The 20,822-nt window shown below is 39.3% G+C and overlaps 1 protein-coding gene across 4 annotated transcripts in view; it reads left to right on the top strand.

Moving 5' to 3' along the window:
* LOC150106232 (voltage-dependent calcium channel subunit alpha-2/delta-3-like) overlaps positions 1-20,822 on the top strand; it is a 2,133,114-nt gene that overhangs the window by 1,711,454 nt on the left and 400,838 nt on the right. For all 4 annotated transcript variants that reach the window (XM_090393048.1, XM_090393049.1, XM_090393047.1 and 1 more), the window contains one exon: positions 17,080-17,150. In XM_090393048.1, the coding sequence (XP_090249174.1) occupies positions 17,080-17,150 (71 nt within the window). The remainder of the gene's footprint in view (positions 1-17,079; positions 17,151-20,822) is intronic.

Here is a 20,822-nt window from a genome sequence, read left to right as displayed (position 1 = left end):
ACCATATCATCAAGAACAGGGTGTTCCCCAAGGCTCTGTCTTAAGTGTAACCCTTTTTGCTATTAAAATTAACTCAATCATTGAACAGCTTCCTCCCACTGTAGACAATGCTCTATGTGTTGATGATTTCACAATTTACTGTCACTTACGTAACATGAGGGTAATTGAAAGACAACTTCAGCAAGCAATTGATTATGTCTCTCTGGGGGCTCTTAATAATTGGTTTAGGTTTTCAACAGAAAAAAGTGTCTGTGTACACTTCTGTCGAAAACGCACTCATCACCTAGATCCTGAATGAAGAATGGGATGTATTGTTATTCCAGTAGCTACAGAAACCAAGTTCTTGGGACTCATCTTTGACAGAAAACTAACATTTCTAGCACACATTCGTCAACTAAGAGAAAAGTGCAAAAAAAACTTTGAACCTCCTTCGCACTCTATCCTCTACTGAGTGGGGTGTTAATCGAGCTTCATTGCTCTATCTTTATCGTGCACTTATATGTTCAAAGCTCGATTATGGGTCCCAAATCTATGGTTCTGCAAGACAGAGTAACTTACAATGGTTGGATTCCATCCATCATCAGAGTATGCAGATAGCTACTGGTGCCTTTTGCACATCACCCACTCAAAGTCTTTATGGTGAAACAAATGAACTGGCTCCATCACTTCGACAGAAACAGTTATATCTTAATCAGAGCCTGCCCTAAAAATAAAATGAAATGCCTTAAAAAGAGATACTACATGGAATAGTATCTTATCTTTGCATTGGGAAGCTCAATATCAAACACATCAAACTATTATACATCCTTTTGGTATGTGTGTTAAAGAAACTGTGCAAACTGTTGGTATAAATGTTGACAACATTAGCTACACTAAACATAACAGCATCCCTCCATGGCAGGTTTGCACACCATCCTGCAACCTCTCACTTTGTCAGCTACAGAAATCTTATACCCCATCATCCATCTACCTGCAATTGTTTAATGCACACAGAGCAGCACACACTAATTTCTTACCCACCTGTACTGATGGTTCAAGAACTAATACCTCTGTTGGCTGTGCTGCTGTGTTTCCTGACATTATTATCTCAAATCAGATCCCACCAGACTGCAGTAATTATACAGCAGAGTTACATACCATTCAGCTTGCAGTTTATGCAGTACTTTATGGGTGCTACACCTGTTTCACAAAATGAAAACCCTTAATTTTGAGGTACAGTTCTGCTGGGGAATTAAGCCACATCGGAATTAAGGGAAATCAGGCTGCAGATGCAGCTGCTAAATCAGCATATAGCTTCTCCACATACTGTTTGACAGTTCCATATACAGACTACAGACAGCTTATAAGATCAAAGCTAATTGCTCAGTAGGAGTAAACATGGCAGGAAACATTGACAAACAAATTATTATTATAATTATTATTATTCAGGCCTCCATGGAGTCAAAAGACTTATTGTGGGAGGTCCTTCCTAAGAAACACAAAGTCTATCAAGACTCATCGAGGGGAGGTCCCCCCCCCTAAAAAACACAAAGTCTATAATACCACTCCTTGAACTCATTGACCGTTTCTAAGAAACACAAGTCTATCAAGACTCATTGAGGGAGGTCCCTCCTAGGAAACAATGTCTATCATAACACTCCATAAATGCATTGACTGTTCTCGCTCTCACCGCTCCATCAGGCAATGCATTCCATGGTTCAACCACCTCTATGCAAAGAAACCACTCCGCACCCTCTTGCTCACAGTTTCCTTTCGTAACTTCCAGGGATGGCCTCTTGTCATCACTCCTTCCCACTGTTCATCTAAGCAATAGAACTCCCCAGTCTCAACCCTGTAACCACCTCTCAACAGTTTAAAAGTCTCAATCATATCACCTCTCCTTCTTCTATCCACCAAACTCTGCAGTCCACATTCCCTCAACCGATCCTCATAACTATCAGTGTACAGTCCTGAAACCATCTTTGTTATCCATCTTTGTACCCTTTCCACAGTTAATTTATCCCCTTCAAATCCTGGAGACCAAATCTGAGAACAATAGTCCAAGTGTGGTCTGATCAGGGTCTTATACAATGAAATGATAACTCTTTTATCTCTGCAAGTCAGTGTCCTTCACATTATTGTAGCAATTGTTTGTGTTACCTTCACCACCTTTGCAATATGTCCCTTGAATTTCAGGTTTCTATCAATCATCGACCCCCAGAGCTCTTGTCTCCCCTACTTCCTCTAGTATATCTCCTCCAATAGAGTATACAGCATCCCATCGATATGTTCCAAACCTCAAGTTCTTACATTTTGCTGCATTAAACCAACATCCCCATTCATTTGCCCATCTGTCTAACTTATTCAAATCCTCTTGCATGACTACCACATCTGCACTATTACTAATAACCTTTCCCAGCTTCACATCATCCACAAACAAATGAACATCTCCCTGCAATCCACTGACAATGTCGTTGATATAAAGTTTAAACAGTATAGGTCCCAGCACTGATCCCTGTGAGACCCCACTTGTAACCGTCTGCCTCCATGAAACTGCCCCACCATGCACAACTCTCTGATACCTATTGGACAGCCAATCCTGAATCCAGTTGACCAACCTGATATGCAAAAACATGTGCTGCAACTTTAATATCAGCTTATCATATGGCACCCTGTCAAAGGCCTTTGGGAAATCCAAGAAAATGGCAGTATACGCCTTTCCCTCATCTACTGCTCTTGTAACTTTATAATAAAAGGCAATCATATTACTAAAGCAAGAGCATCGGTTAACAAATCCATGTTGACTCTCACAGATAACATTAACCTCATCTGCCCAACACTGCATATGCACCCTCACTAATTTCTCCAAGACCTTAACAACTACAGATGTCACACAAACTGGCTATAATATAAGACAGTTCCAGTCTGCTGCTGCCCTTATGCAATGGCACTGTCTTACCTTCCTTCCATTTCTTGGGCACCTTTGCCGAAGCCAGATTTTCATTGTAAAGCCAGATCAATGGAGTTGTAAGTTCTTTAGCACATTCTCTCAAAATCTGTGGTGAAATACCATCCAGTCACACAGCTTTACTGTCATCTAGGGTACTCAATATTTGGAATACACTCTCCTGTAGTATTAAAATTTACTCCTCCAGGATGAAATACACCAATAAAGTGTTCATTGAACAATTCCACTATGTCCTCTGCATCAGTCACTCTATTCTCATTTTTATCCCATAATGTCATTCTTCCACAATCATTTCTCCTACTACTGGCCACATAGCTAAAAAAATTCCCTAGGATTTTCTTTGGATCTTAGGGCCAATCTCTTCTCATATTCCAGTTTTGCCTTCCTTACCATACTTGTCACTCTCCTGGCCTGTGTCTTATATTCGTCATGCATCTGCTCTTCACCTGTCTCCTTATATCTCTTCCATAGCCTCTTTTTCACATGCAGCTCCTGTTTAGTATTGTTTGTCATACACTTTACATGAAATTGTGTCCTCTTCTTCACTTGTGAAATATACAGCTTACTATTGCTGCTTTAAAATATTCCTTCACAATTTCCCAAGCACTAATAATATCCCAGCCTTCCAATTCCTCCCTCCATGAAACTTCCCCAAGTTGATATCTATTGTAATCACCTGCCTTATAATTCCACATATATTCCCATCTCTTTGATACTCCTGCATGTCTATTCATCTTCCAAGTCAAATCCTCATAGTCACTCTCTCTAGCTTGTGGGAAAGATGTCATCTCACTTATTATCAACTCTTCTGGTGCTATGACCAAATGCAAAACTCTTGAACCTCTTTTCCCTCTATTATATGTTGCCTAAGCTATTTGTCCCTCAAGAATTCTAGAAATTCAATTCCCTTATTGCTACATGCATCTTCCTCTCCCCAATTTATACTGCTGTAGTTAAAATCTCCCATAACAATCAATCTTCTTGCACTTGCCAAGCTCAACTATTTAAACATCTCCTGGTCCCCATCCTCAGTGCTCCTTTGTTTGTAGCAACACCCCACTAAATATCCCATCTTGCCTATCTCTATCTCACACCATATGCTTTCAAAATCATTAGTGCTAATGCCTTCCAAAGCCTCCACCACTCTTAGAGGACATAAGTCGTCACTTATCATGAGCAGTAATCCACCACCATGCTTTCCCTTTCTATCCTGCCAAATAATACTGTACCCTGCTACTTCTATTCCTATTATTATATCCTCTTCTGTCAACCATGTCTCAGTGATCCCAATAATCTTTGGCCAGGCTGATGCTATCAGCACCACCGATTCCTCTCCTTTATTCTGGATACTCCTGGCATTAGTATAAAGCATAAAAATGCCACTATTTCTATACCCAGCATTATGCCCTCTAGGCTCCACTGAGCTCAGCTCTACCTGATGTTGTCCCACTTCTCCCAAGTACCCTTTCCCACAAGAGGCTACCCCCTGCTACCATCCACCTTGGGCATTCTAGTTTCCCTGCATTGACACACTGACTCGTTCAGAACAGCAATCTCTCCAGATGCCTATGTTCTTCCTCATTCAAATGCAAGCGGTCTCTGGCATACAATTCCTCTCTGTCCTCAAACGCTGTCCAAGCATGCACATATTTGAATCCTCTCTTCTGACACATTCTAGCTATTATGTTATTCAATATGACTGCTCTTCTGCTCAGCTCGTCACAATCATACCTAGGCAAAATGCACACTATATTTCCTCTCTGTGTCTTCTTTTGTACTACCTCAAGCAAGAATCTCAATATGTCTTGCTGCCCAATTTACTTTACCTCTCATTTGTTCCTACCATCACAATCATCTCATCCACCCTTTTACCACTCTTAATTGCAATAGCCACACTTTCTATTGTTCCTCCAGGCAAACACTCCTCACACATCCTGTCTTGCACACCACGAATCATTGAGTCACCGTACATTATACCTCTTACCATTCCCTGTCTCCTACTGTTTCCATTCTCTCCTCTTCTATCATTCCCATAACTCTCTCTCATTCCCTCTCTTCCACTTATCTTATTCATCCTATTCTCTCCTTTTCCATCATTCCCATAACACTCTCTCATTTCCTCTCTTCTGCTGTTCCCATTTTCTCCTCTTCTATCATTCCTATACCTCTCTCTCATTCCCTCTCTTCCACTTATCCTATTTTCTCCTCTTCTATCATTCACATACCTCTCTCTCTCATTCCCTGTCTTCTACCATTCTCAAACCTCTTTCTCATTCCCTCTCTCCTACTGCTTCTATTCTCTCCTCTTCTATCATTTCCAAAACTTTCTCTCACTCCTACTCTGATTCACCTTGCATACATCTCTTCCATTCTCCTAATCTCATCTTTCTTACTTCTTATCTCGTTCAGAAGATATTCTACCTCCTCTTTTAGCTCATCTTTCCCTCTCTGCAAGTTAGTCACTCTTACTCACCATTCTTTTACCCAATCAAAACCATCTCCGTAAACTTCACAGTCATTCAAGCCTTCTACACTCCTGACTCTTATTTCTCATTCATACTTCACTTGTCTCCCGACATTCATTTCCCGTCCCTGAAGCAACTAGGTCAGTTATCATTATATCCTATTCATTAATTTCCTCCCACTGTCTGCATTTTGCACATGTACACACTGTCCCTTCTCTCACCCACCACATATCCAACTCCCAGGAAGCATACAGTACATGCCGCAATCACTGCATGCTACAAAGTCCTTTATTATATTACATATAATAGAGTTCTTAAATGGTGGAGGACTCAGTGACAACACGCCATTTATGATTGCAGTTGCATCCGCCATCATTCCTTACTGCCAAGTACGTAACTTCTAAACTAATCGCCAAAAAATATATATGATCACTGTACCACAGATATATATATATAAATAAATAAACGCAAAATATAAACATATATATATATATATAAATATAATGCTATAATCAACTATACTAGATAGCGAAAACTTATCTTCTCTTCCATCGCAATGCTGCTGACTGTGACCTGGGCTTCTCGGTAACTCACGAAACTCAGTAACAATGAAACTCCAAAAGCAGAACCACTAAATAACACTTGTATTACTGAGAAAAAAATGCAACACAATTCACAAAGAATTCACACTATATACCGTTTAAAAAACACTTCTCCCTACCACCGCCTCAAATCAGTGCCTATTTTGTTAAAAGTTATCAACCTGGCATACGCAACATTGAGCTGACTGCTACCTCTTCACTAGATGAAGAAACTCAGGTGTATGAGGATGAGGTATTGGAGTTGTTGCACAAACTGAATAAGAATTCAGCAATAGGGATTGATGGAATATCAGCATGTGTGCTAAAAGTGTGTTCAGCTGAACTGGCTATTTCTTTGACCATGCTGTTTAATATGAGTCTCAGAATAGGGAAGATTTCACAGGAATGGAAAGAATGTATGATAATTCCATTGCACAAGGGTGGCGAAAAGACCTATGCATCTAGCTATTGACCAATTTGTATCTCAGGAGTGGTAGTGAAGATTGGAAAAATTAAGTCTTGCATTCAGAAATGGGTTGACAGTGAATCTCTACTTTGCAATGAGCAACTTGCTCACATTCTATAACAATGTTACCATTGAACTAGACAAGGGGAATGGATACACCATGATACTTTTGGATTTTGCTATGGCTTTTGACAGAATACAGCATGATAGACTGTTCCATAAATTGGAGAATATGGGTTTCAGTTATAAAATATTAGCTCGGATATAAGAGGATGGTTGACTGACAGACAGTGGCGCACTCAGGATTTAATCTTGGAGGGGGCCGAGCACTCAAGATTTAATCTTGGGGGGGGGGGGTGAGTTGAGTAGACGATTTGAGAATACACACTACGCATTGCATATGAGCTATGATTGAGCATCTGCATTGATTGCCAATACATGATACCAGTGATCTCCTCTGGCCCGGCTCGGTCAAACGAAGTAGTGCCCCGAGCATTACTTCTTTCGCCTTGTGTTCACAGCACCAGGATTCCCGAGAATTATAGGGTCATCTTATGTGACCGCTAATTCATAAGTAGCATAGAAATAGAAGACACGACACAACATAAATTAAAAAAAAAAAAAAAAGAATTTTAATTAGGAAAAGATTTTGGGAAATTTTACTAGTATTTTTTCCTTTTTCTTTTGGGAGGAGCCAGGGCCCCTTGGCTCCCTCCCTGGGTGCGCCAATACTGACAGATATCCAAAAGTGGTATACTAGGCATTTGAGTCTGCATAATTTAAGTGGTGTACCCCAAGGATCAGTTCTTGGTCCACTGTTATTCAATCTGTACATTAATGATATTGGGAAACATATGACAACGACATACAGCTATTTGCTGATAATGCAAGGATAGATAGAGTAATCAGGAAAACTGCTGATATGCAGTACTTGCAGAATGATTTGAATAGGCAGGAATTGTGGGCATGAGAAAATGGATGTCACTACAATGTCACTAAATGTAAAGTCATTCACTTCAGCGTGATTAGATATCCAATGTCATATTATATTGGTGGGATTAGGCTAGAAGAAACTGATGAGGCTAGGGATCTTGGAGTGTTAATAGATAGGAAGTTGAAGTTTAGGGTCATGTGGCAAAGATTGTAAATACAATTCAAATGATAATTGCAATGCTAAAACGAATGTTCACATATAAAGATAAGGATGTCATTTTGCCTCTTTACAAGGCCTTGATAAGACCTGAACTGTTGTGTGCAGGTCTGGTCTCCTGGTTTCCTTTGTGATTCTGATATATTGGAGAGAGAGAGAGAGAGAGAGAGAGAGAGAGAGAGTGAATGCAAAGGAGAGTGTTAAAAATGATATCAGGATGATGGAATACTGATTATAAAGACAAATTGAGAATTTGGACTGCAAACTTCTGAAAGGGAATTTTTCAATTTATGGAGGTTGGGGAAAGAACAAGAGGACCTCCATGAAAGCTGAGAATGAATGCTACTAAGAAGTGGGGTGAGGGCTAGATTTTTCTTTCATAATGTAGTGCTTGATTGGAATGGCCTACCATTGGATGTTGTGAGTGGAAGCAGTGCAAATGAATTGAAGAATAAGTATGATAGCTGGTGCATATAGTTGGTGACCTCCTTCGATGATTCCATGACTACCTGGATGTCTCTCTTAATAATAATAAGAAGAAGACTGGTGATTATGACAAACATTAGGCAACTTGGAGCTATAACATGGATCGAGAGTTTAGTGGTAAGGACATAAATGCTGCATGAGAACTGACAAAAAAAATGCATGTAGAGCTTAAGCATGAAATCTGGAAAGAGAAGGTACTTTGGAGGAAGTACAAGATGAATAATTGTAATAATCAGTTACATGAAGAGTATAAAGAACAAGCCAGCAGAGTGACTCAGTTTGTACAAAAACAAAAGTGCAGTATGAGTAGAAACCAACCAGGTGACGAAAAACCATAGAGAGTTTTTTTAGATGGGTGACAAAAAGAATGATCATAGTAAGATGATGTTAATGGATGAAAGTGGTAGAATGGTAACTGCTGCAGAAGACATTGTTTATGTATTCAGTGATCAGTTTATAAAGGTGTTTCAGCCTGATCAGGATGGAATCATGAGGAACTTAAGTGTAGAGGAACATAGGAGAGGATGGCTTAATTGTGACTGAGCAGGAGGTATTTGAAGAAACAAATAAAATTGATGTCAACAAGACAATAGGATTTGTTGACATATCACAACGCATCTTAAGGGAATGTTCCAGGGAATTGGCAGTAGCATCGGCATGCCTGTTATTAAACAGGCATGCCGATGTTTGTGCTGTTACAGTGTTGTAACAGCACGATTTCCAAGGGAGGGAGGGAAGGAGTGTAAAATTGTTCCACTGCATAAAGGTGGTGATAAGGTTGTAGCCCAGTCTGTATGTATGGCATTCTGGTGAATGTACTGGAGAGATTGATGAGAAGTAGGATACATAAATGTGTTGATGACAGCAATATTCTCTGTGGTTATAAGCATGGGTTTGTTAAAGGAAGATCATGTTTCACTACCTTACTGTCTGACCACAGATGCAAGAACTGTGACAGGCAGATTTCCAAGAAGAGGCAATTCATGTTGAAGGGGAGAAAGGAATAGGGAAATGTGTGAATTCATCATCAACATGTGAAATCACTTCCTTTATACATAAATTTTTTCAACTGTTGTACAAGCAAAGTAGTTATCACGTTGAAAACTAGAATTTTCATAAAAGAAAAGCTAATTTTCCAACATATAATAATAAATATTCATCCCACGAAATGCATTTGTTCCCCCATTATCAAAATAGATTCACCTTCTTCTACCATGTGCAGAATAGTCGAGGGGTTTCAAATCTATGGCTGACAGTAATTCAGGGCGCTAGTGGGCCAAGCGCTGCGGACGCGATTTGAAGAGCTCCTGATTCAGATAAGTTTTACTAGGAATAATTAAGTATATATGCATAATTGTTTAAGTAAGAGAGGCTGTAAACGTTGTATGCTACCGATATTATTAGTGTGGGGATTTTTTCTTGCCTAAACTAAATTACGAAATCATTATTATTAGACCTAGTAACCTGCAAAGAAAAAAAAAAAAAATGGAGGCGGCATTATCATTCCATGATTTTAATTTAGATTTCAGTCGTTTCGTTAAGTGTGAGGTCTGTTATATGTATTCCTTCGATTACATAAATGATTTGTGGATGTTTAGTGCAAATGGAAGAATTGTGTCTGCGAAGTGTGACCTGAACGAGGAACTGATGAATGCGAATATGAAATTGATGACAGAAAGTGCTAATACCGATTGTGTCGCGAGTGCACATTTGAAAGAGAAGGATGGTGAGGAGAGAGGCAAAAAAATGTTAAAAAATCAGAAAAAAAAAAGAAAGAAAAAGAGCGATTTGACAACCATAACGGATGTTAAAAGGGACGAAAGTGAGGCGGAAAGAAACGAAATTGAGAGAACGAATGAAAGTAGAAATGGCGTGATGTAGAAATTGCAAGTAAAAAAAATCAAAAGAATAAATGATAGCGAAAAAAGAATGAATGATGGCGAAAGTTGGACGCATGTTGTAACGAAAGTACTGAACCAAAGAAAGATGAATGACAGTAAAAGTAAGAAGAATGATAGCGAAAGTTGGACGCATGTTAGTCCGAAAGTATGGAAACAAAGAAAGATAAATGAGAGTGAAAATAAGAAGAATGATAGTGAAAGTTGGACGTATTTTGGAATGAAAGTACGGAAACAAAGAAGGATGAATGAGAGGGAAAGTGAGAGGAGGGGGTCGAGAGTTAGAAAGTTAGAAAGATTTAATAATAGAGAGAATGTGCCGTGAGGTTCGGAAGGTGAATTGGATTGGATGAAGCAAGAAATGAAATGGATGCGGAATGAAATTAAGAGAATTCAGGTCAAAACTATTAAAATAAATCATGATGGCATGAAAGAGTTAACGAAAGATGAGCGAGTGGCGTTGTATGGCGACTCTATTATTAAAGGTGTGCTAGAGGATAAAATGCACAACGTATGTTTTCCAGGCAGTAAAATGAGTAGAGTGATTGAGGCATTGAATATGAGGCGGGAGCGAGCAAAAGAGTTAATTGTATTAATTGGTACAAATGATTTGAGAGAGAACAAAGAGCATGTCAAAATGAATGTCAGGAGACTGCTTGGAAAGATAAAAGAGAACAGTGTGACAGGAAGGGTAGTCAGTGTGTTGCCACGGTATGATTGTGGTGAAATGAGGCGGAGAGCAAGGATTATGAATGATATTCTGGATGAAATGTGTGAGGAGATGGGAGTACAGTTTGTTAATGTGTGGAATGAGTTTGAGGGACAAAGTGAGCTGTATGGGAACAATGGACTGCATTTGAGTGGTTATGGTGTGAGTCGCTTTGAGAGACTGCTGCTGGAAAGTAGAGAAGTGAATAGAGAGAGGAAATGAATCAGATCGAGAGGGGAGTGATGTGGAAGAGCAGGAGAGTAAGACAGGAGAAATTGAAGAAGTGGAAATGAATGGGGAAGTGAGTGGTATGAGTATAGAAAATGAGAGAATGGGTGTGCAAGAGGAGCAGGGAAACGGGGAGGCTCAGGGTGGACAGGGGTACACAGCATGAGAAAGGTGGATGCTCCAAGAGGAGGTGAGAGCATGTGTAGGTAGGAAAGTAATGGGATGACCAGGGATCAAGAGGAAACAGATGGAATTGCAAAGGGTTCTAAAATGAAGAAGCAGAAAGGGAAATGGCCCCAGTCCAGCATGGAGAGATCACATCGAGTGAGTGGTATCAGTGGAACTAGCTGTAGATCCAGAAATTAGTTGTTGTGTTTGTATACCAATGCAAGAAGTATAAGAAACAAGGCAGATGAAATGGTTGCACTAATTGCGTCTGTGCGCCCAAAGATTGTCGGAATAAGTGAGACATGGTTAGATGAGGACGACATCCTGACAGGAATAGAGATGGAAAGGGATGGTGTTTCGTGAGGATAGAAGGGGTAAAAAGGGAGGGGGAGTGCTATTGATGATAGAGAAAGAGTAATTTCCATACAAGGTAGAGATGCAAGAGGGAAATAGGGCCAGTGGTTTTGAGGCAGTATGGTGTGAGATAGAGATGAATAGAATCAAATACTTGGTGGGATGTTGTTATAGACCTGTTAATGTGGATGGTAGTGATAGTGAAATGTATAGTCAAATAAGCCAAGCAAATAAGAAAAGGGTGATCATTATGGGTGATTTTAATTATGGCAATATAGACTGGAATGAAGAGATAGCAACTGGAAGTAAAGAAAATGAGTTTCTTGAGTTTTTGAGGGATAACTACCTCAGACAGTATGTAACAGAGAGCATACAAGGATTAAGGGTCTTGGATTTGGTCATTCTCATCGGAGGATGTAATTATCAATGAGGTGTCAAATCATCCACCAATTGTTGAAAGTTACCATGTGGTGTTGAAAATTTATTTATCACTAGGTTAGACTATAATAGATTTAGTTTAATCCTTTATCCCAGTGAGAGCAAACAAAGTTTGCGCCTGAAAATATCTTCAGGACTAAATATAGTGTTGTACTATCTTATCCTGGGTATGATTGGCCATCTGGGTAGATGGCCAATCCCTTTAATGCATAACAGTATACATATCCACATAGGAAATGTGTTTTGCATTATGGGAGATACTGGGTTAGAAGTGCCTGGTAGCTTGCTCCACCTTTGCCACGAGTTGCCTTGGTGTTGCACTACTTACTGGATAAGATAGTACAACACTATATTTAGTCCTGAAGATATTTTCAGGCGCAAACTTTGTTTGCTCTCACTGGGATAAAGGATTAAACTAAATCTATTATAGTTACCATGTGGTGATTACCTGGGTGGTTGCCAGCAGTGCAAGGACCCCTGTGAAAAAAGGGTATATGTGGAACTACAAGGGGGGTGATTATGAAGAGCTCAGGAGACAGCTTGCAGGTGCAGCATGGAATGAGGAGTTAGCTGGAAAAGAGATCATTGCAGCTTGGGGGATTTTCAAAAACTATTTAGTAGATGCAATGTCTAAATGTATACCATGGGTGAGAAGGTTAATTAAGGTAGGTGTGAGATGGATGAATAAAGAGATTAAGCATGCAATACAGAGAAAAAGGGCATTGTGGAGGTAGCATAAGAGAAGTGGAAGTAACCAATTTCATGAGGACTACAAAGACCAGGCAAGGAGGGTGACTTGGTTGGTGAGAGTAGCTAAAGAGAGGTATGAACAGCAGTTAGCTAATGAAGCCGAAAAGAATCCTACGGAGTTCTTTCAATATGTAGCCAGCAAAAGAAAGAATGATTATGGAAGGACGACATTGATTGGAGGAAATGGTATAAAGACAGCTGTTGCAGAATGTGTGGTGGAGATACTTAATGAGCAGTTCATAAATATCTTTCAATCTTGTGAATGTGTCTTCATGGAGAGATTAAGAGCAGTTGATGATGGGGAGGAGAGACTGACTGTAAGTTAGCAAGAGGTGTTTGGGGAGTTGAGTAAACTAGATGTAAATAAGGCTGTGGGACTTGATAATATATCACTGCGTATTCTGAAGGAATGTGCCAGAGAGTTGACACCTGCCTTGACATATTTTTTTAATACGAGTCTTGCACTTGGTCAAGTTTCTAAAGAGTGGAAGGAGGGCATTTTGTGCCACTTCATAAAGGCGGTGATCGAACTCAAGCATCAAACTATAGGCCTATCTGTGTGGCAGGAGTTGTGGTTAAGTTGTTGGAGAAGCTTGTGAGAACTAGGATCCAGAGTTGTGTTGACAACAATGGTATAATCTTTGATGGACAGCATGGATTTGCTAAAGGGAGGTCATGTTTTAGTAATCTACTTACTTATTACAATAAAGTGACTGCTTCCTTGGACAGAGGAGAAGGATACACAGTAATATACTTGGATTTCGCAAACGCTTTTGATAGAGTACCTGATGATAAGTTGACAGTTAAACTAGAGCACATGGGGTTGGATATTAGATTAGTGCATTGGATTGGAGACTGGCTATCTGATAGGTATCAACAAGTTGTGTATGGGGGTGCAATATCCAGGAAAAGGAAAGTCACTAGTAGATTGCCTCAGGGGTCTGTTTTAGGGCCATTACTATTTAACTTATATATTAATGATATTGGTGAAGATTTGGATGGAGATATTCAGTTGTTTGCAGATGATGCAAAGTTGGGACGAACCATAAAGAGTAGTGAGGACGTTGTGGCCTTGCAAGAAGACTTGAATAAATTGAGTGATTGGGCATACAAATGGGGATGCGAGTTCAATGTTGCAAAATGTAAGGTTTTAAAATTTGGAAAACAAAGATGGGATGCAGAATTTATGCTTGGTGAGAATATATTGTTGGAAGTAGAGGAAATAAAAGATCTGGGGGTGATAGTGGATAAGGATGTGAAATTTCGGAGACACATAGCCAAAATTGTGAAAACAACAAAAGGCTTCTGGGAATGATGCAGAGGACACTGACTTGTAGAAGTAGGGAGATTCTTGTTCCATTGTATAAGGCTTTGATTAGGCCACACATGGACTATTTGGTCCATGTGTGGCCAAATTTGGTCACTCGGGTTTCAGAAGGATGAAGAGATGTTGGAAAGGGTCCAGAGGCGACTAACTAAGGTAGTTTCTAACGTCTGGAATGCCGAGTATGAGAAAGATTTAAAAGATGTAATTTGCAGAGTCTGGTGGACAAGAGGAAGAGGGGAGATATGATAGAGTCCTACAAGTTGGTAAGGGGTTGTTATAAGATCAATGCTGGAGAGGTTCTACAGAAAATAGTGGGAGATTCGGGGAGAACCAGAGGTCATCCCTGGAAACTGTATAAAGAGTTTGTGAGTAGGGGAGTGAGAAGCAGGTTTTTTTCATGCAGAGTTGTGAATGATTGGAATGCCTCGCCTTGCCTGAGAGTGTGGTGTCTGCAGAGAATTTGAGTGTGTTTAAAGCACATACCTCACAATGATGAGCTGTGTGTATGATAAAAGGACCCCCTACATGAGTCTTTGACTCCATGGGGGTCTTGAGTAATAATTATAATAATAATAATAATAATAAATACTGAATTGCCTCTACACAGTGACATACTAGAGCTACAGCTCAACAGACTGTAATCAAGAAAGCTCCTCTCTCTTGTTCCATTGTATAAGGCTTTGATTAGGCTACACGTGGACTATTGTGCCCAGATTTGGTCACCTAGTTTTCAGAAGGATGAAGAGATGTTGGAAAGGGTCCAAAGGCGACTGAAAGGTAGTTTCTGACCTCTGGAATGTCGAGTATGAGGAAAGGTTGAAAAGATGAAATTTGCAGAGTCTAGTGGAGAGCAGGAAGAGGGGAGATATGATAGAGACCTACAAGTTGGTAAGGGGTTGTTATAGGATCAATGGTGGAGAAGTTCTACAGAGAATAGTGGGAGATCAGGGGAGAACCAGAGGTTCATCCCTGGAAACTGTATAAAGAGGGTGTGAGTAGGGGAGTGAGAGGCAGGTTTTTTTTCATGCAGAGTTGTGAGTGATTGGAATGCCTTGCCTGAGAGTGTGGTGTCTGCAAGGAGTTTGAATGTGTTTAAGACATGGTATGATGAGATGTCTGTGAGATAAACGGACCTCCTAGATGAGTCTTTGACTCCATGAGGTCTGGTTTAATAATAATAATAATAATAATAATAATAACCTAATCAATAAGGAGGCTTCAGGGGAGATGCATATACAGTGATGTACTTGGATTTTGCAAAAGCTTTTAATAGACTGTCACACGACAAGCTAGTAAATAAATTGAAACAGATGGAATTAGATAACAGACTTTTGAGTTGATTCAGTGATTGGCTGTCAGATAGATATCAAAGAGTTGTGTGTGGTGTGTGTGGAGGTGCACTATCTCGAAAGAGGAAGGTCACTAGTGGTGTACTGCAGGGATCGTTTTTGGGCCCACTGTTGTTCAGTTTGTATGTTAATGATATTGGGATGAGTTTATTGCAGATGGTGCAAAACCGTGGAATGCAATGCAGAGTCATGCAGATATTATGGCCTTACGAGAGGACTGTTAGTTCAATATTGCAAAGTGTAAATCCCTAAGATTCGATAACAATGATGGGATGCAAAATATACATTTGGTGTGGAAACTTTAAAAGAATTATAGGAGATGAAAGATCTAGAAGTGATAGTGAACAAGGAGATGTGCACAATAATCCATATGAGGCCTTGATCAGGCCTCATATGGATTATTGTTCACAGATTTGTTCACTAGGTTTTCTTGGTGGCAAGGATATGTTGGAAAGGATCCAGAGAAGATTCACAAAGGTGGACATTGGTCTTTGGAATGTGGAGTATGAGGACAGATTGAGAGAATATAAGTTGCAGAACCTTGTGAAGGTTCTGCAACTCTTCACCAGGAAGAAGAGGGTGGTATATGCTTGAAATGTATTAGCTAGTCAGGGGTTGTTATCAGGTTGACATTGAAGAGATATATCATATAATGGGAGAGTGAGTAGAACTAGAGGCCATTGTTGGAAACTGTAAGGAGGGTGTGAGGAGAAGGTCCTTTGCATGGATAGTGGTTTACATGGTTGGTGAGTGAATGTATTGCCTGAGTGTGTTGTGAATGTAGACACATTGAATCAATTTAAAGCAACGTTTGGATGAGCATTGTATGCAATAGTGTGTACCTCCCACAACGAGTCTCTGACTGCATGGAGGGCAAATAATAATAATAATAATAGGATTATATAACAATTCATTAGTATCATTGTTATAAATTTTTATAATAATGATACTGGAAAAGACTTCAAAGAAAATACCCATTAGCTTGCAGGGATAATGGAGAAACAGTAAATGAGGATACAGAGGCAAGTAACCAAGACATTATTACGACTGTGCAGTGCTTAGCATGAGAACATATTAAAGAATGTGGAGTACAAACCATAGTGAATAAGCAGAGTAAAAGCAATATGATAGAAACATATAAAGTAATAAAATATTTGTTTAGGATAGGATAAGTGAAGGAAATTAGGAAAGAGTGCAGTTAGCAGTGAGTACCAGAATTTAATCGTGGAAAGTTGTGAGTGAAACGATTTAAAGTGGGTGTATAAATTATTTAGAATGAATTAAAGAAGTATCATAAGTGGTGTTGGAAATGAGTGAACGAACTTCCCTTGATGATCCCTCAGACAGTATTCTGATAGCGATGTTAGTAATAAAATAATATAAAATAAAATAATAACATAATTGTAATTACTACAGAATGTGAATTATAAAAGACCGGCCGTGAGCATTTAATGTCCACAGCCAGTAAATAGGAACAGAACTATAATATAATTGACATAAATTTATTAGCTGATTGATATTGTGGGATGTAAAACTACTGTAAAGATATTTGTGAATATTGTTGTAAGTTACTTTTCATTTCCACTAGCAGTTTTCAGGTACTGTACAGTGTTTAAAAACAAACTTTTAAATAATGACATTTTGTTCAAATTAATATTTAATGAGAATGCTTCTGGTTTATAAAGATATCTTTCTTCATTCAGTAACCAATGTTTGTTCTGCTGAACTTAGTTAATGAATTTAAACTTTTTTCTCGCCCTCAGACTGGAAAATTTTTCGGGGAAATTGACTATACTTTATTTGATTCTATGATTGAAATTGGAATCTACAAAAGGTAAATTTCAAAAATGTTTTAACAGTTTCTGAGTGATTTCCTTTGTTAAATTAATAGCAAATGAATATATTTTATAAATGTTTTATAAAATATATTTATCAATAATGTTATTTCAATAAAATAAAATAAAAAAATGGTCATAAAATTTAGTATTTACTTTAAAAGTTATTTTGAAACTTTATGTCCAGTATACACTGCTTGGAAAGAAGTCAATGGACACCACCATGGATGAGGTGCATCATGCATTGTAACAAGTCTCGTGTTTGTAGCCAGTATAAATTGGAGGAATATGATGCTTCCAATTCAGTGCAAATGTGTCGTGTGAAACAGCTAAAAGAAGGTAACTGACGGAGTTTGAAAGAGGTATTATAGGCCACATTGCAAGCCTATCTGTTCAGCAAATTGTTGACAAAGTGGACCATCCCAGGTCAACAATTAGCGATACCATACAGAGATGGAAGTGCAGGGAGTCAACATCAGTGGATGACCCACCACACTCACTGAATGTGACTCTATAGTGCTATGAAGGATAATATGTAAAAACTGCCATTCATCAGCCAACACGTTGAATGCAGAATCAACTGGAACAAGAAGCTGCACAAAAACATTCAGAACTAAGGCTCACAGCATAGCTTTCCATGGTAGGACTACATTATGCAAGCCTACATTACCAGAACCAATATACTGGGCCTCTTCAGTGGCTCCGAGAGCATGTACAATAGGACATGGAAGCTTGGAAAGTTCTGTTATGGAGCATTGAGTCACGCTACAATCTCAATAGAGCATGTGAACATGTATCAGTGTGGTGGATGTCCAATGAACATCTCTTACCAGAGTATGTAACCCAAACCATGAAATTTAGAGATTGGTGGGTATGATGGGTGTAGTCTTGTTTTTCCTAGTTTGGCCTCAAACCTCTGTTTCCAGGGATGGTCTCTGGTTCTTTCCCCTGTTGCATTTTACTCTTTTTATAATTCCTCTGGATTATTCCAATAAAATCCCCTCACTAACTTAAATGTCTCTATCATATCATCTCTTTTCATCCTATACACCAAACTCCGCAATACACATTCCTTCAACTTTTCTCCATAGACAGCATTCTGAGTCCTGATATTCCCTTAGTCACTTTTCTCTGGACCCTGTTCAATGTTTCCACATCACACTAAAAACCAGATGACCAAATCTGAGTACAGTAGTCCAAGTGTGATCTGACCAGTTCCTTATACAGTGGCACAACCATGTCCTTACTATAATGTGCAATCTTTGCAACACTGGCAATGTGCCCTCTAAACTTCAGTCTACTTCCAGCCATCACTCCCTATCTATCCCAATGGCTTCAACAGGCCTTTTTAAGGCCCACAACCTTCCAAGCATGCTTGGATTTCGTAACCGAAATACGAGGATAGAATGGTCACTCCTATGCCTCAAGATATTCTTGACTGTATCCCTGTGTGTGTTCAAGGGTCCGGTTTGCCTGCTGGCGGGATGAAAAACACCAGATAAACTGGCGGAAAAAACCCTACTGCCCGCTCCCAAGACTGGCTAACTTGGCTATGGCTGAGGAAGATCCTTCAGCTCCTCACGTCTCCGACGGGAATCGAACCTAGGACACTCCTTCCCCAGGCATATGGTTGCGAAGCGCAAAGCCACTAGGCTAACCGCACGGACCAGCCATCACTCCTAAATCTCAAATCTCATCCACTTCCTGCAGTACAGTACTGTCAAGATAGTACACAGTTTTATATTTCTACATTCCGAAATAGAACACCTGGCAATTATTAATATTAAAACTACAATCCCACTCCTCTTTCCAAATCAAAAGTCTATATTCAAATTTTCCTGAAGGGAATTAACATCAACAGTGCTACTTATAATTCTCCCCAACTTTGCTTCATCACTAAACAACTGAAGATTTGCAGTCAGTCCACATGATATATCATTTACAAAGAAGTTAAACAGCAGAGGCTCAAGAACAGAAACTGGGGGGCACGGCTCTGGTTACACTCCTTTTTTTGAGACACTGTTCCATCATATACATCTTGCTGGTATCATTCAGAGAGCCAACCACCAATCTGTCTAACCAGTGTACTCTCTATTCCCATGCTCTTCAGCTTGTATGGTAACTTATTATGTGGTAATCTATCAAACTCTTTCGCAAAGATCAAGTAAATTGCTAAAACAAGGCATATCTTTACAAATCCATGCTGACCATCATAAAGAATACTATGTCCATCAATCCAATCTAATATTCTGTTCCTAACCAATCTTCCCAACACCTTAACTACAACTGCAGTTATGCACACACGTCTGTAATTGGAAATTTCTGTCCTGGAACTATGCTTGTGTAGTAGCTTAATTTTGCCTTCTTCCCACTCCTTAGGTACCATTCCCACTGCAAGACTTTCATTAAGTAAGTAGGTCAAGGGCATAGCTAATTGTTGTGTAACTTCCTACTTCCAATTCTCTTCATATATATATATTGCATGCATCATTTACACCAGTATACACCCAGATGTTGCCAATAGGCCAGGTATTGTGGATGGTGGTGATGAAGAAATGTATAAGCAACTTGGGTTAGTGTACAAGGAAAGGGTGATTGCAATGGGTGATTTTAATTATGGCGATATAGATTGGAATGACGAGATAGTATTTGGGAATAAGGAAAATAAATTTATCAAGTTTTTGAGATACAACTATCTCAAGCATGTGTAATGGAGGGCAAGTGAGAAATGAGAGTTTTAGATCTGATGATTTCATCAGAGCATATAATTGTGAGTGGTGTTTCACACTTCTATCCAGTTGGTGAGAGTGATCATGAGGTTATCACCTGGGTAGTGGCTAGCCATATGAAGACTTCCATGAGGAAAGGAGATATGTGGAAGTACAAGGCTAGTGATTGTGACAAGCTTAGAAGACAGCTTGGAGCTACATTTTGGAATGAGGAATTAAGTGGGAAGGATATAAATGCTGGTAACTGATAAAGAAATACCTAATAAGATCAATGTGTGAATGCATTCTGAAGGTCAAAAGACTGAATAAGTACGCGTAAAATAGATGAATGAGAAGATTTAGCATAAAATCTAGAAGAATAAGGCACTTTGGAGGCAGCACAAGGTGAATAATGGTAGTAATCAGTTCCATGAAGAGTATAGTGAGCAGGCCATGAGAGTGACTCACTTGGTAAGGAAAACAAAAGTGCAGTATGAGCAGAAATTAGCAAATCAGGATAAGAAAATTCTCGTGAGTTTTTTCGATATGTGGCAAGTGAAAGGAAGAATGATTATGATAAGATGCTCTGAATGAATGAAAGTGAGAGATTGGAGATCAGCGAGCACAAACTACAGGGTGTTTCAATTTCAGGGTGAAATCAGAAGCTCAGTTGTAGATAATGGAATGAGAGAAGACGTAATCATGAGTGAATAAGAGGTATTTGAGTAGTTAAGTAAGCTAGATGACAATGCAATCGTACTTGATGACATATCACAGTGTGTCTTGACAAAATCTTCCAGGGAGTTGGCATCAGATTTGGTCTACCAGTTTATCAAGTTTTGCAACAGCATAAGTCCCAAAGTAATTGAAGGCAAAATTGTTCCTCACAAATGTTGTGATAAGGCTACGAAAACAAATTATAGGCCGATTTGTATACCTGCAGTTGTAGTTAAGGTATTGTAT

The sequence above is a fragment of the Typopeltis vanoorti genome, chromosome 5 (assembly GCF_054136105.1).
Source record: "Typopeltis vanoorti isolate ZY-2024b chromosome 5, IOZ_Tvanoo_1.0, whole genome shotgun sequence".
In the NCBI taxonomy this organism is placed as follows: Eukaryota; Metazoa; Arthropoda; class Arachnida; order Uropygi; family Thelyphonidae; genus Typopeltis; species Typopeltis vanoorti.
The sequence above is the reverse complement of the archived record's forward strand: the minus strand, read 5'-3'. Positions and strand labels throughout refer to the sequence as shown.